The sequence below is a fragment of the Grus americana genome, chromosome 5 (genome assembly GCF_028858705.1).
Source record: "Grus americana isolate bGruAme1 chromosome 5, bGruAme1.mat, whole genome shotgun sequence".
In the NCBI taxonomy this organism is placed as follows: Eukaryota; Metazoa; Chordata; class Aves; order Gruiformes; family Gruidae; genus Grus; species Grus americana.
Genome location: NC_072856.1, coordinates 62,489,589 through 62,505,646, shown reverse-complemented (window position 1 = coordinate 62,505,646; position 16,058 = coordinate 62,489,589). Strand labels below are relative to the sequence as shown.

Sequence of the window (16,058 nt, the reverse complement as noted above, 5' to 3'; positions counted from 1 at the left end):
GCATGTTATTTATTTAAATGATTAATTATTTACATGTTATTTAGGTTGACTCTGGTCCAAAGAGGACTTTGAAGAGCTTCAGAGTAACTGGAGCCAGAATGATGGAAGGGACGATGAGAAATGACATTTGGTTTTTCACTGTAAAACACAGGTGATGATATCATATGCTTCAGCAGATAGAAACTGATACAGCCTACGCTGATGGGTCAAATAAGAGACCAGGACATAATCACAGCTATCTTGATGAGTGCTTCTGCTTGCTCCTCCTCTGTGGCCGAAAATAATAATAATAAAAAAAAATAATTAGAAAGGCGAGGGTGGCGAGAATGTGGGGACAGTGTGAAAAGAGGGGACTGCCCTGTGCCCCATCTTACCGGAGGTGGCAGAAGCTCCCTGCGTGACACACGTGGGAGGGCTGGGATGGAGCAAGAGGCTGCACGTGGGCGCTCGTTGCTTATGCTGCCCTGAGCTGTGTAAGGAGCTGGAGAGAAAAAGACCCTTAAACTATGAGGAAAAAAACCCCCACTTTTCAGTGCAATTTGAAAACCATGACCATGTCAGCCTATGGAGGCCATTTATTTAATTTCCTATTAAACAGGAAGACCTACAAAGAAGAAGTTGTACTGCGGGGGTCCCTCCACCTTTCACGGGGGCTGGTGCCTTACAGCCGCGGAGTTTTTTTTTTCCCCTGAGCCCAGGCTGCAGCGCAGTGAGGGGGGGAACAAGGGGATTTTTTGGAGACCCATTTTTAAAACTCCACTTTTATTCCATAGCGATTAGAAAATCCCCCCTCAGACCCAGGAGGAAGGGGTGATGTCCCATTTGGAAATTAGGATTCTATTAATTGGGTTTGTCCCGTTCACTTTAACAGTGGCGGGAGGCCTAGGAAAACCTTGGGGGTCACTGAAGCAGGGATTGATGCTGGTACATTTTAACATCGTGGCATTTTATTTTGGTTCTTTTTTTGTCACTGTTTTCATTTTCAAATTTGTAATCAAATATTTTAACTTTGCTACAATTACATTTTCCCCTTTGGCTTGTCTGGAGCTAAGAGGGATCTTGGATAGTTGCGGCAAACATAAAAACGATGGTATCTAGAAACTGTCCAAATGAAGGAGCTGTGCAGATTAAACACTTCTGATACTTGCGCTGAATGACAAACGTCACGTTGGGGGTGCAAAAGTCAAGTGGTGAGACTGGGAGGAACGCCTGGCCTGGCAGATGTTTTCTCGCAGCCCCGTGGCAAGGAGCAGAGGGGCTGCCCGCAGCTTCAGGAAATCCCATTTGCTCACAGGGGCCAGTTCAAGAGGAGCTGGATGTTGTTAGACAGGAGAGGTCCAGAGAGCGATGGGAAGAGGGCCTGGGAAAGCTCCTAGAAAGATGGGGGAAAAAAAAAAAAGAAAAAAAGTGCTGTTCTCAGGATCTGTGATACATGCAGCCCCTGTGCTCCCTGCATCATTGTAAAACTCCAGGAGGGAAGGCGGTGATGTTCACGTGTGAAATTGCAGTAAAAAGGAAATACTTTCTCATGCAACTCGCAGTTGTTTTTCTTGCGACTTGCCGTTAAACTGTCACACGCAGGAGGCCGTAAGGCTGCGGGTACAAAACTCAAACGCTGGACATCCACATGGGTAACCGAGACTCTCCCGTTACCACCAGCCTCGGCTGGTTTGACGGAAAAGACGAAGACGCCCCGTTCCGTGGGGCGAGACCTGCTGCGTGGGGAAGGGGCGGATTTCCACCCGCCTCTCCGGCTCGGTCTGCGCGGGGGCCGGGAGAGGAGCGGGACGGGACAGCCTGGCAGCGAGGGTCCCGGGTGGGCGCCCACCGGCGGAGGATGCCCCGCTCCAGGTTCCCCTCTGCGTGCCGGGGGGCTTCGCCGCGGGGGGGGCTGTGGGTGGGCAGCGGAGGGGCCGGGCTTGCGGCACATGGGGAGGGGGCGCCGGCAGCGGCAGCCCGGGTCGCGCCGCGGCGGCCCCGCCGCCTCCTCGGCGGCATGGGAGGAGAGGGGAGCGCGGCAGGGAGCCGCCCGCCGGGCCCCGGCATTGGCGGCGGCGCAGCAGCGCTGGCAGCGGCGGGGCCGGGAGCCGCCGGCCGCCGAGGGGAGGGGTCCGGCTCCGTGCGGTCGCGGCGGAGCCGGCGCTGCGGCAGCAGCAGGCGCGGCGGGGCGGAAGTCCTTTGTTGCAGCCGCGGCGGCAGCAGCAGCAGGAGCGGCGGCGGGAGCGGCGCGGGCAGCTCTCCCTCGGCGGCCGCCGCCTCTACCCGAGCCGCGGGTAAGCGGGGCCGTGCGCCCCTCCGCGCTGTCCCCGGGGGCCGCCGCCGGGCGCTGGGGAGGGGGGAGGCGGGAGGCGGTGCGCGGCGGGGCGGCCGCAGCTCCGCCGGCGGCGGGAGGTGGGAAGTGCCGAGCGGCGCCGGCCGCGGCATGGCCCGGCCCGGCGCGGCGCGGCATGGCCCGCCATAGTGGCGGGGGGGGGTGTGTGTGTGTGAAGCGGCGCTGCCAGGTAGGGGCTTTCCAGCCGCGGCCGGTCCCTGGCGAGCGGCCGCCGCGGTGACCTTGCGCCCGGCGGCCTGGCACGGCACGGCGCCGCCCGGGCTACGCGGGGGCCGAGCGTTGGCGCCGCGGCGGCGGCGGGTCCGTGGCGGTTCTCCCGGGGCGCTGCGCGGGGGCCGCAGCGGGCGCGCTCCACCTGCGGGGCGGGCAGGGGAGGCGGGCGCTGCGCCCGGCGGCGGGGCGCGGGCTGGTGGCGGGGCCCTGCGGAAGCGGGCGGGGGGCGGGCGGGGGGATGCTGCGCCGCTCGGCGGGGCGCCGGCGCTGAAAAACGAGAAGCGGCCTAGGGAGGTGCAGAAGCGTGAGGCGAGGAAGGGCACCGCGCTGCCCTATTTACTCTGGGGCTTGAAGTCACGTTAAACATCTCGAGTGCTGTTCTCGCCGCCTAGCCTCGTCCCCCTCCCCGCCAGCAGGCCAGCGGATCCGAGCGCCGCGTTCTCCTTTTTTTTTTCTTTTTTCTTTTTTTTTCTTTACAAAAAAACCTCAAAACTTCGAGTGAGTTGCAGCAGTTTAGCGAAAAACTGAGCGGAGCTGCAGCCTGGAGGGAATGCTCCACCCTGCCAGGCAGGAGACTTGGGTTTCACTCGGGGCTGGCAGTGCACAGGATTGCCTTGGAGGCGGCTGGAAAGGAAGGGGAATAGTTTTGTCACATAAAAACAAGCCCTGTGTTGCTCTGGGAGCTGTGTCGAAAGTCTCGTTCTTCAAAGGACTCCTCTTTTCTTCTCGGATAGAAAGGTAGTAGAAAGAGCAGAGGAAAAGGGACTGAAAACGCTGTGGGTTTGGGGCTGGGGTTTTATTCCTTTCTGTTTTTCAGGATTTTTGTAACTCGGATTCTCAAGTTTGGCCTGTTTGTCGGCTGATAGATGAGTGCCGGTTCCCCTTGACACGTAGGCATTGGTAAATGGATAGCATGGGTTGGATGCTGTTTAATATTTGGGTATTTACTGCCAGATTATGTCATTTGCTTGCATTATTTCCCGTGCACTAGAGTATCGCAAGTTACAGCACATACTGCAAAACTATCCGGGGCTGCAGTGCTGTGGTGTTCCTTAGGCATTTAATTACATTAAACAAACATTCCTTTAATTAAAGGTGTTTGTTTAACATTCCTCATTACAGCTCTTGGAAAAACCCACACAGCAGCCGTGAACAGGGGGGATGCGGGCTTCTCATTTTTACCAAATTACAACTTAAGCTTTCATGGCGAGCGGGGGAGAGGCGTTGAGACCATATGGCCGTGAGGAAAACCGGCCAAACGCGAATGGTTGCAGTGCTGGCAGAGATTTTCCTAGGCAGCAGCATAACGAGTTGACAAGATTGTGAAGAGATTTTTGGATGACTGGCCAGAAAACCTGAGGAGTAACGAGTTGTATTAGTTGTACTCCGTTGCTGTTTGAGGTAGCAGGGAGCCAGTAGGCACCGGGGAGGGGGGTTTGAATGGATGAGGGGTGGCTGCAGGAGGATGTAGGTAATGAAGACATGGGTTGGTGCTGCGTGGGAAGCTCGGAGAAGTAATAAAAGCCCCTTCTTCCTGGTAGCCGGAAAGTTTTGTGTGGAATAAGATCACAGACTTCAGCTCTGCTTGCACAAGTTTTCTTCATGTCACGTTGTCACTGGTGCAGGAATTTGCAGCAATTATGTTGAGAGTGCTCGTATCAACCAGTGACTTGGGTTTTTAGATGCTTTCTTACTTGAAGGTGTGAGGTTAATTGTGAGGTTAATCTTCTTTCACAGATTTCCATTGTTGCTGACAGTGGAGAGCCCTGGAAGTCGGGGATGGACAAAGCCTCAGGAGTTACTTATCTGCTGTATGGAAACAAAATAGCTGCTCAGAACTGAGATAATGAAAGTTTCCTGATAAAAATCCCGGTGTCCTTTCTCTTAGTTGTTACAGCTGGACCTCTCACTAGAGCCCTTCCGGACCTCACACGCATGTAGCGTGAGAAGCCCCGCGTGCATTTTTCAGTTTGACCAGTGGTTCCCCAGCGGTTGGGTTATCCTGCCCTGCCTCTGCTTGGTAAACACCGTCACCCAAAGAGTTCCGCTGCAGACACAGCGTGTGGGCACAGCAGCTGACAATTTGCATGAAGACCATTTATATCCTCAAATTTGTCTGGTAATTTTTTCTTTGTGCATGTTGTGCCATCGCAAAACTTTCTAGAATTAGCTAGCTGATGCCTTTTTTCCCCCATATTAAACCTGTGTCATTGGCTGGAGACCTTAGCAGCTTTATTTTTTATGTGCTGCAAGTAAAACATGAAGCATTTAAGACCAGAAAGAGTCAACAAAATCTGTAGTCTGATCTGTGTGTCACCAGTTAACTGTGATTTGTCCATGTGCATCCAATGAGTTGTTACGTCAAAGTACAACTTGTATTTAGCCAAGGATGCTTTTCTGGAAGGCACATCAATCTTCATTTGAGGGTCTTGAGAGACGGCTAAACCACCAAGATGCCTTTTGAAGTTGAAAGTTAAGGTAGCTCGGAGAGCCTAGATAAAAAGGCTCATCTTTCTGCTAGAAGGCATAAATGGGGCGTCATAATTTTTTTCCCCACTAATTGTTTCTTTTAAACGTATCATTACCATGTTGCCTGACAACTTTTTACAACTATAAAGGTGTCAGAAGATAACTGTGACTTTCTAGAGTAATGCTTTGTGGCTAGCAAGTTACTTTAAAGGACTGCATAAGCTCTCTCTAGTACTTCTACTCCATAGATCTGATCTAAAGTTGTTTGAAGTTTAGATGGGGCTTTAGTGTAAACTCCGTTTTCTTAATTTATTCGCTCATGCTTTTCTGACACCTTATTCCTTGTCATTTGGAGGAGTGTTCTTACCTAAGAACACGTAATACATCATAACTAATTCTTGGTTAGCAGCTGAGAATCATAACTTGCTAAATTTTGATGGTTGTTCCTCCTGATGAGGAATCAGCGTAGAACTGCCTGCTGAGGAGGGATCAAATGGCTCCGGCAGCTTGTGGTTGGGGGCTTTGGAGCATCTTACCTTTCCCTGGTTCAGATCTAGCCCAAGTGTCAGCTGAAACTTGTTTCTATACATTGGCCGTGAGTCTTGTAAAATGAGTTGATTCAGCCATCAGGATGCGTTTGCAGATGAGTATCTACGTTACTTGAAACGGCTTCACAACTAGCACACCTGAAGGCAGCTGATTGGAAGGGCTATGGGAGGTGGATAAATTAAACCTTCAGTCTGTTGTAGCCCAAATAATGGGGCTTAATTAGATTTTCCCTGGCAGTACATGGAATTCCCATAATTGTTTTAATTTATGATCAAGGCTACGCTTGCAATGCAAACTGTTTCTTAGCCATACCTGCTGTTGAGGTGGACGGTGGTCAGCTGGCCGCTTGATGGTGGTCAGGTTCTTTGCCATTTTTGCAATGTTTGTGTAAACTGAGGCACCTTTTTGGACTCTGCAGTACCAGAGCGATCTTGGTGGCTTCCTCTTGAGTATGTCTAGATAAAAGTTGTAGCCTGTCGACAGGTCCGTGGTCAGTGCGCTAGCCAAATGGCTAAGCTTCTCAGGCGGAGAATTTAGATGAGTCGTGTGGGATTTTGTCCTGACCATCTAGATGCTGTCATTTAGGAATCCAGATTCTTTGGTGGATCTGACCCACGGAGGCAAAATAACTTTTTAGGGAGGAGAGTTCTTGGGAACCAGCACCAGGGTGGGATATGGTGTCAGACTGCGATGGGGAATTTGCTTTCTGCTGCCCACGCGCTTGTTTCTTTGGATAACTGGGCGTTGTTTTCTTGAGGTTTTCCAGTCTCGTTTTCTATTAGCACCAAATTCTCCACTCATTTATTATACTTTTGTCCAGCCTGCTCTTGGTTTCCAAAGAAAAGCAGCCAGTAAGCTGCTCTGTTTTTGCCTGCTCAGCAGTGGAAATGCTGGGCTTTGAAAACCACCTACTAATTTTAGGAGCCAGAAGGCTCCTAAATTCTGAACCTTGTGGTACGTCTTTTTTAAAGACAGAGAAGTTAGCAAAAGAATTTCACCAGTTCTTTGCTTGAGAACTTTTTGTACTTTAGTTTTAAAACATCTCAGAAAATTCTAAATGTGAGGAAATGACAAAAAGCATGGAGCTATAGGAAATACCTCTTCTCTCTTGTGAGCAGACTTATAAACAATGTATTTGGTTAGTTTAGTTGTGTGACTTACCTTGTTCTTAGCAACATCAGAATAGTAATAGTATCTGAGTGGTGAGTCAAAGGAAAAGAAGAAATCTGGTGGCAGACAAGCAGCTTGAATCAAAGCGTGGCAGTGTAAAAACATTTACTAGGAAAATAAAATGCATGTGGAGACTTTGAGTTTGCAAATTGGAGTGGAATTACCTGACTCAAGTATCTTTTCATTTTCTTATCAGATGCTTTTCTAGCATATTTTTTCAGAACACCTCTGCATTGTTCAGTATTGCTTACAGCGTGGCCTGTTGCTGTGTTTACTGCACAAATCAGTTATTGCTGAAGATGTAGGTACTTGCGTTCCTCGTGGACTTCCCTGTGATGTTTGTGAATACAATACTTGGGTGCTTCACAAGGGCAGTGTGCTAGTCCGTTGGGCAAGTGGCTGGCACTTCTTCCCTTTATGAAATAGCAAAGAGTCAGGGAGGATCAGAAATACTTAAAAATTTTGGATTGACAAGCTTGTCTGCGTAGAGCTTTGATTTTCCGAGATACTCGCTGACTAATACATACAGGGAATAGCTCCCATTGACCTCAGTGCTGCCAATGGTGTTTCCCTTTGTGAAGAAATTGGACATCAAAAAATGCAAGCCAGACTTACAAAAAAAAAAAAAAACCAGGTTGAAATGACCTGTCCTGGCACTGATGGTGATGGGATGGTGTTCTCCAAGGCAGTGTTCGTTGCTGTGAGATTCTCTGTTTTGTCCCCAGGTCTTATTCACTTCACGTCCTCCCAATGCTGTGCTGAATGAGCAGGGACCTTGTGTTGTTGTTGCTCAGATCCATCCCTGGACAGATCCAGAGGATGCGCTGAGTAAGGGAGGGAGCTGTTGGTAAGAGGAGGACTGGAAGACACTACTACAATATATACGTAAATGGCAGCTGAATTAATCCTGCATTAATTATGGCATTTCTTATGTATGCACTAAACTTTGAAACCTTGGGTTTTCTGTAAAAAGGACCTGGTTTTATTCTAATGCCTGCTTTTTTTCCAAAGCAAACTTCCAAAACAGTTGGCAGCATTGAACCACCCACATGGGTGATAAACGCAGATCTCTGCCATTTTGCAATTAAAGTAACAAAATAATGGTAAATGATCATTGTCCGAGAGCTTGCTTTTGATGGGAAGGAGTTTGTCAGTAAGCCCGTGATATTTGCTCATGGCAAAGGGATGGCTGAATTAGGAATTTGAGGTTCAATTCCAGCTCTGAAGGGGTGAATGCTATAATTATTTTCTACCCATGCCCCAGCAAAAGCATGTCTATTTTTTTTACCTGTTCTGCACTAGCCCCTGCAACTTGGCTCTTCCCACCCTCTTGCCTTTCCTCCACCATTTAGACCCTCATGGCACCCGTTTTTAATTCCCACAGCTGCTTCCTAATCCCAGTCCCCTTTTCTCGGCTCAGCACTCCGCTCCCAGCCTGCCTCTCCCTGCGTCTAGATTTCCAGAGGTTTTCCCTCACATCCTTCTTACAGTTCCCAATCTCCTTGCGTTTTCACTAAGTCCCCTCCTGGGTCTGGCTCTTGTAAGCCAGAACTGGGCATCTTCTCCATCTGGCAGCCAGGAGGGATGCTAAAACCCAGCAGTGAGTCACAGTGCGGGGCAGTCTCTGGTGAGCCCTGCTGTCAGGTCATGACTTTGTGGAGATGGCTCATGGAATCAAAACTCATAGGTTTGGGTTGGAAGAGACCTTTTTCTAGTTCCAAGCCCCTTGCCATGGGCAGGGAGATCTTCAACTAGACCGGCTTGCTCAGAGCCCCATCCAACCTGACCTTGAATGTTTCCAGGGATGGGGCATCTACCTCCCTCTCTGAGCAACCTGTTCCAGTGTTTCACCACCCTCATCGTAAAAAATTTCTTCCTTATATCTAGTCTAAATCTGCCCTCTTGTAGCTTAAAACCATGGCAGAGCTCTGCATGAAATGGGGGTTTCACCTTGCGTGTGATGGCACAGGCTGGCCAAAGGAGAATGAAATGTTCTCAGCGGGGCTGTAATCTGAGATTTTAGTAACTAACAGAAGTCTTAAGTGTGAACAAACTGATAATTTTTATCTTCTTCTCCCCCTCAAGCTTATAGCTTGGCCAAATTCAGGCAGACTTTTATATTGTGACAACATATCCAAGACTTTCTCCTGTATAAAGTCTCTCCAAAGATTTTGGAAGAGAAACTTTTTTTAGTTTTAAAAGAAAAAGTAATAATCTACATATATGAAAGTTTTTTGCTTAGCCTCATTTTTGGAACGATTTTGGCTGAAATTTTCTGTGGCAGGAGAAAAAAAATTATCAGTCCAAAGCAGACAATTCAGAAGGAAAGTTTTGCCTTTGCTGGTTGAAATGTGTCAAGGTTTTAAATAGCCCAACACAGGCTCTCATAGTGGGAAGTGTTGGCAGCTGTAAATACATAGTTACATACAGCAGGTTAATACAGCATCCAGAGGGAGGATGCCAGTACTTTCATTAACATAAATAACTTCAAACACTCTCTATTTTAATACCTACGTGTAGTACTACCACAGTAGAGGCCGGGTACGTATCTGAGCACCTTGCCATCCTGCTTAAGTGACCTCATGCTCGGGCTGTTTTTTTCTGGAGTGGAGGTGGGAGGTAGGCATTGCCAGCGGGTCATTGCTGTGTGTCAGGACAGTGCTGAAAGCTCTGCAAGAGTTCCCGTGTCAGAAGGGGAAATATATTTCACCTTTTTGAAGAAGAAGGAAACTTAGAAACGATGAGTTTGTGTGCTGTCATTCCAGTGGCTGCCAGGTCGTTCCCACTGTGTGGAAATGCCCTGGTCTGCAGGTGTGTGCAGATAGTTTGTGACCTTTTTTGGTACAGGCTTGCTGCTTGTACGGCTCTTCTGCTGTTAGATGATAATGATGGAGTAACCTTAGTGTAAAACAAAAACAAAAAAACCCCAAACAAACAACAAACCCCCCCAAACATTTAAATGAAAAAAATGAAACTTGCCACTTCATGAGGATGAATTTAAAACCAGCTGTCCTCAGCCTTTTCTTGTCTTGATGGCAGGTCACACCAAGAGGCTGGTGGTGCCTTAGCCTGCATCTTCTTGCTTTCTTGTTGGTTTTTGTTCTTATAATGTGGAAGTTGAAGTCAATTCTTTGTCTTTATGCAGCTGCTGTTCTTAATACTTGATACAGTACACTGAATTATATTTAAGTATCTAATGAATTACCTCAAATCCAAAACACGTTAGCACTTGGAAGAATATGAAGTGGCCTTTTATTAGTTGATGTTGAGAGCTTTGCTAGTTTTCACAGAAACATCTGAACTCACCCAGTGACTTAGACAATAATCAGTCTTCTGTAGAAAAGACATGAAGTTGTTTCAGAGATTCTCCTACTCTCAAAGCTACCCTTTTGTGAGCTAGTAAGAAAGCCATTAAATTAATTTCATGCAACGAGTTGTATTTCTGCAGTGGACATCACTGGGCCAAACTGGTCAGAGAGTTGTTATGGCAGGGTGCTCACCTTGAGTTTTGGGTTGGGAGGATTGGGTTGAGAGGGGAGGAGTAGTTGCTGTTCAGATCATCATCAGTGTAGTTCAACCCAAATCTCAAGGTTCCCGTTTCCAGACAAGGTCTCGTGCTGTTGGTAATCCATAAGTACTGCTATAGGGAATATCGCTGGGCACGGTGAGCATGTTCTTGTCTCAAGAGCTTGAACACATTTCTTCCATGGCAGTCTTTCGTGGAACGAAGAAGAATGGTGACTTAACGTTAGGTTTGCTACTTAACAAGCTGGGCAACGCCTACAACTTGCGAACTCAACACTAATTCTGGAATTTAATTTCTCCATCCATTTCCCAGCCTCTAGGAGATGTAAGCTGTGAGGAGAATAAGAAGAAATAGGGAGCATATTTGTGTGTGTTTTGTTTAAATTTTGGACAGTTGAAAGAATGCCATTTAATATGTTGTTCGCTAGCATGTACTTTATTTGTACAAATCTCTTATTGCAAACAATGCAAATAACTATAACTTTTCAAAATGTTAAGACTGCTTGTTATTGCTTTAGGTTTTTCATTTCAATGAGGATGGTTTTTATACTTTCTTTTGGTTTCTCACCCTCCTCCCTGTGCAGTTAGTACAGATTATGTATATCAGTAAAGGTTTTCCAAAATGAGTAGTGACTAGCTGTTGGATCTGGTTGGTTATCTTCTGTAAATCAAATGCACGCCTCCTGTGTACAATACATTTTTCTGGATGTTTTTGTTAACATAAACCCCTATGTTTTCTGCCTCTCTTCTCTTGAGGACAAATTAGTCCTTTCACCTACAGCAACTTTCAGCCCTCACAGCCCTTTCCCTCTAGTCGTTGTCGAGGTTTCATTTCACTGTGTCTCCACCTCTGGCTTGCTGGCTTTCGCAGTTCTCCCATTGCTGAGTTTTTCTTTGTCTGGTCTCCCACCTACATGTTTTGGTTATATTACAGTGCTCTGAACGAGTGGTTTTGAGAGCAGTTGGAGGCACGGTGTGCACCACTTCCTGCCTCTCTGCAGTCCGCACGGCTGTCGCGCAGCTAGCCTGGTCACCAGCTGCAGCGGGCTTGTACGTGGGACGTGCCATCGCACCGGACTGCCCCGTGCTTCTGAGAACGTGCTTGAGTTTGCAGTTCCTGGTTTGCAAGATGCCTTGCAGATAAGGTTGAGGCTGTCCCTGAGCTGTCCTGAAGAGCAAGAAGTGTGTGGATGTAGCTTGTGTGGATGCTTCACTGATGTATCTTCTTATTTTCCTTTAATGGAGAGGGGAAGACCAGTTTGAGCCTGGCCTGGGTGCCAGTATGCGTTGCATCATCTGTCTGTTGGACTGACAGGGGAAAAAGGCAAGTTGAGACTGAAGAGTGGTTTCTTACAGTCGGCTTACCTGGTATAGGTGTTGTCCTGGGGCCATCTTACAGAAGTCTACCCTGTGAAGTTTTTGAAGTTCTGCATTTAGAATTCCTATCTGAAAATCTTGGCTGTAGGACTTTGAGATATATTTGCTAATTTATATTCTAGCAGCATTGCTCTGATTGACGTGTGGTGGTTATGTTTATTAGTTTACTAGTCTTGTAAGTCTAGTGGTGAGAACATGGAAGTATGGATGTTTTCATTGGCATCAATATTCATTGTAGTTACCAGCAAAGATCTCCAGACGGGAAGCTGTACCACAAACAGTGTGAGAATAGGAAGATCTAGAGAAGAAAAAGATGGCAGTTCCTCCCTATGTTTAAATACGTTTTGCTTTTTGTGCTCATGATTTAACAGATGTCTTCTTCTTTATGCAGGCCTGTAATTGAAGTACAAGATGGCAAGAACCAGCCACAGCAACTATGTCCTTCAGCAGCTAAACAACCAAAGAGAGTGGGGCTTTCTGTGCGACTGCTGTATTGCTATCGATGATATTTATTTTCAAGCACACAAAGCAGTTCTTGCTGCGTGCAGCTCCTATTTTAGGATGTTTTTTATGAACCATCAACACACTACAGCCCAGCTGAATCTAAGCAACATGAAGATTAGCGCTGAATGCTTTGATCTTATTTTACAGTTCATGTATTTAGGAAAAATTTTGACAGCCCCTGCCAATTTTGAGCAATTTAAAGTGGCCATGAACTATTTACAGCTATATAATGTACCTGAATGTCTAGAAGATATACAGGATACAGACTCATCTAGTTTAAAATGTTCATCTTCTGCTTCTAGCACCCAGAATAGCAAAATGATATTTGGTGTGAGAATGTACGAAGACACGCTTGCTAGAAATGGCAGCGAAGCAAACAGGTGGGGCATGGAGCCGCCAAGTTCAACAGTAAATACATCCCATAACAAAGAGCCTGATGAAGAAGGTTTGCAGCTAAGCAGCTTCCCCGAACAATTGTTTGATGTCTGCAAAAAAAGCACCACATCAAAATTCTCTCACACAAAAGAGCGTGTGTCCCACTCACGCCGTTTTGGAAGAAGCTTCACCTGTGACAGCTGTGGGTTTAGTTTTAGCTGTGAAAAGCTACTGGATGAGCACGTGTTAACGTGCACTAACAGGCATTCTTACCAAAGTGCCAGGTACTACAGTGCTGAAAAAATAGACTTTAACGAAAAGGACTCTACTTCTAAAATCATCTCCACGCAAACAGAAAAATACAAGGGGGACTCAAGCCAAGCTGCGGATGATTCTTCGTCTCCCGTGTCAAACATCACAAGCAGAAAAAGCAGCACAGTTGCCTCTGAGACGTCAGGTGAAGAAGGGAGCAGAGCCTCTGAGAGGAAGAGGATTATCATCAAGATGGAACCAGAGGACAATCCCACAGATGAGCTGAAGGATTTTAATATTATTAAGGTGACAGATAAAGACTGCAATGAGTCTTCCGACAATGACGACCTGGACGATGAACAGGAAGAGCCGCTTTACAGGTACTATGTTGAGGAAGAGATCAGAGAGAAGAGAAACGCTCGGAAGACTTTAAAACCCCGTTTATCCATGGATGAGGATGAAAGAAAGTGTTTGAAAAGTCCACGGCACCTTAACAGGAAGGCTCCTTCAGTGCAGGAAGATGTGGAGAACGCTCCCTGTGAACTTTGTGGGTTAACAATCACCGAGGAAGATTTGTCCTCTCATTATTTATCCAAACACATAGAAAATATATGTGCTTGTGGCAAGTGTGGTCAAATACTGGTCAAAGGCAAGCAGTTACAGGACCATGCACAAACCTGTGGAGAACCCCAGGATCTGACCATGAACGGTATCAGAAATTCTGAGGAGAAAATGGACTTGGAAGAAAACCCTGAGGAGCAGTCAGAAATAAGGGACATGATGTTTGCAGAGATGCTAGAGGACTTCAGGGACAGTCATTTCCAAATGAACAGCCTTCAAAAAAAACAGTTATACAAGCATTCTGCCTGTCCTTTCCGATGCCCTAATTGCGGTCAGCGTTTTGAAACTGAAAACCTAGTGGTTGAACATATGTCAAACTGCCTGGAGCAAGATCTGTTCAAGAACTCCATGATGGAAGAGAACGAGAGGGATCACAGACGTAAGCATTTCTGCGATCTTTGTGGGAAAGGATTTTATCAGCGTTGCCACTTGCGGGAACACTATACCGTTCATACCAAGGAAAAACAGTTTGTTTGTCAGACATGTGGGAAGCAGTTCTTAAGAGAGCGCCAGTTGCGGCTCCACAATGATATGCACAAAGGCATGGCCAGGTATGTCTGTTCCATTTGTGATCAAGGAAACTTCCGAAAACATGACCATGTACGGCATATGATATCTCACTTATCAGCTGGAGAGACTATATGCCAGGTCTGCTTTCAGATATTCCCAAATAATGAGCAACTGGAGCAGCACATGGATGTTCATCTGTATACATGTGGAGTATGTGGAGCAAAATTTAATTTGAGGAAAGATATGAGATCTCACTATAATGCCAAGCATTTGAAAAGAACATAAGCGTAAACATACTGTTAAAGCATTAAGTTGGCAGCAGAGAACACCAAAGCAAGGCATACAGTATAGTAGACAAAAATTAAAAAAAAAAATTACAAATAAGTCTCTTTTTTATTATTTTTTTTAAGACCCTCCTAACCATAGGTGTCTATTTAGGCTCATTAAGTATATAGCTCTGAAAAGCATCATGTGTTTAATTATTACATTTTCACTGTTTCCTAATATCAGTTTCTGTTCTTAATTTTATTGTTTTACTAAGTAGATATACAAATCATTATTTTTAAACTGTAGATTAAAAGCACAATGTTACCCCTTCACTGACTGCTATTAAACAGTTCTCGGATCCATGTCCGTAAGATGAGTGCTTTAATATTTCCATGTGTTGTTTCTTCATGTGAAAATTTTAGATCACAGCGATTAACGTGCAAGAGCATAATTGTTCATAATCCCCAAATTAATTTTCAAAATGAAAAAAAAAAAACCCAAACAAAAAACCAAAACAAATGCCAAGAAATAATCCTTTGTTCTCTGACTCTGCTGTAAGGGCAGAGCTGTGGCTGTCCTGGTCCTCTGCTTCTTGGCTTTGTTGGAACGTGCATCCCAGGGGTGAGAGCACGTAGGCTCAGTTAAACCTTGCAGACTTGGACTGGTGTGCGCAAAGGGAAAGGGAGTTAATGACTGTCGGGATAACCAAGGAGTTCCCAGCAGAGTGGTCATTTTCCAGAAGTCCTAGCAGAACTGTACAACTGACATTGGCCTTTCGTTTTCTGGCTGTACCTGCGTGGGTGTATATAACCTGCTTACCCTAACGTATGGGGGAAGAGTGGCTGTGGTGAATTGCTAGGAATGCAGAATGGCGATGTGCGTGGAAGACTGCATTTCTCAGCCTAGCTGTAAATGGTGCCTTGCAGCTTGTGTTGGAAAGTTGAAAGTGGGATGGGTGTGAAGATAGTCCCATTGCTTGGGCGGGGAGGGGAAGGGGGAGCGTGGCTCATGGGAACCTTAGGGTTTTTGTTTCTTGTTTTCATGATACTTTCTGAATGTTCTGTTTTTCAACAAGAATATAACAAGAAAAGACTGCATAGTTTGCTTAATAAATGTAAAGATATTTTATGCCTTTTAAGATTCCTTTCTGATTCTAGTATAGCCCTAATCTGTGTAGCTTGTCTCTTAATTTAATTGAATTTTAAAATCCTACTAAGTACCAGCTGACATCAATTCAGTGAGGCAGTTTGGCCTTTGAGAGAACGACTGGCTTTGACTCCTAGGCACCAGCTGTCTAAATGTTTAAGTGTGTGATTTTTAATGAGGGGAGGGGGAAGGATCCTAATATGTAATGGTGGAGAAAACTATTAAAAAATAAAACCTAGCAGTACTTTCTCCCAGCAGATCTCACTTTATCAAAGAGGATAGTAATGCTATTTCCCACTGAGCCCTGGAAGGAGGAAAGCAATTTAGATTAGCCGTTAAGGCAGTGGGACTAGGTGATTGTTGTAGGTCCCTTCCAGCTGAACTACTCTATTCTGTCACCTCGCGCGCCAGTGGTGGGTTGAAAATAGGAGCCAGGAGCTGAAGGTCTAGTCCAGGACTTTCACACGCCTGTGGCTGTTGGAGTTGAGTTTTGATCCCTTGTTGTTTCTTGGGGATTATGAGGGTTATTGGGCTTTAACGTTAAGACTATTTTGAGAAATTAATACAGTTCAGAATCTCCACTATAACTATTTAAATTAGTATGAGTTGCCTTGTGTTTATTCAGTTTAAAATGTGCATTAGAATTTCTCTTGGTTGGTAGACATGTGTGTTTCTGCAGTGATGGAGAAGGACCCCGCCACCAGACCTCAGTCCTGAGCCGGGAGCTGGCTCCCCAGGCACTCACTGC

General features: G+C 46.3%; 1 protein-coding gene across 9 annotated transcripts in view; it reads left to right on the top strand.

Annotated features, from left to right (window-relative positions):
• Positions 1–16,058, top strand: part of ZBTB1 (zinc finger and BTB domain containing 1) — a 28,610-nt gene that overhangs the window by 1,536 nt on the left and 11,016 nt on the right. The window contains exons 1-3 of one of the 9 annotated variants that reach the window (XM_054826975.1): positions 3,502–4,356; positions 4,434–4,664; positions 12,027–14,524. In XM_054826975.1, coding sequence (XP_054682950.1) covers positions 12,047–14,182 — 2,136 coding nt within the window. In that variant the 5' untranslated portion in view covers positions 3,502–4,356; positions 4,434–4,664; positions 12,027–12,046 and the 3' untranslated portion in view covers positions 14,183–14,524. Of the gene's footprint in view, positions 1–1,526; positions 1,852–1,916; positions 2,274–2,399; positions 2,502–2,829; positions 3,284–3,362; positions 3,446–3,501; positions 4,357–4,433; positions 4,665–12,026; positions 14,525–16,058 lie in introns of those variants that run through there. The other 8 variants (XM_054826977.1, XM_054826982.1, XM_054826981.1 and 5 more) reach the window with 8 other exon arrangements.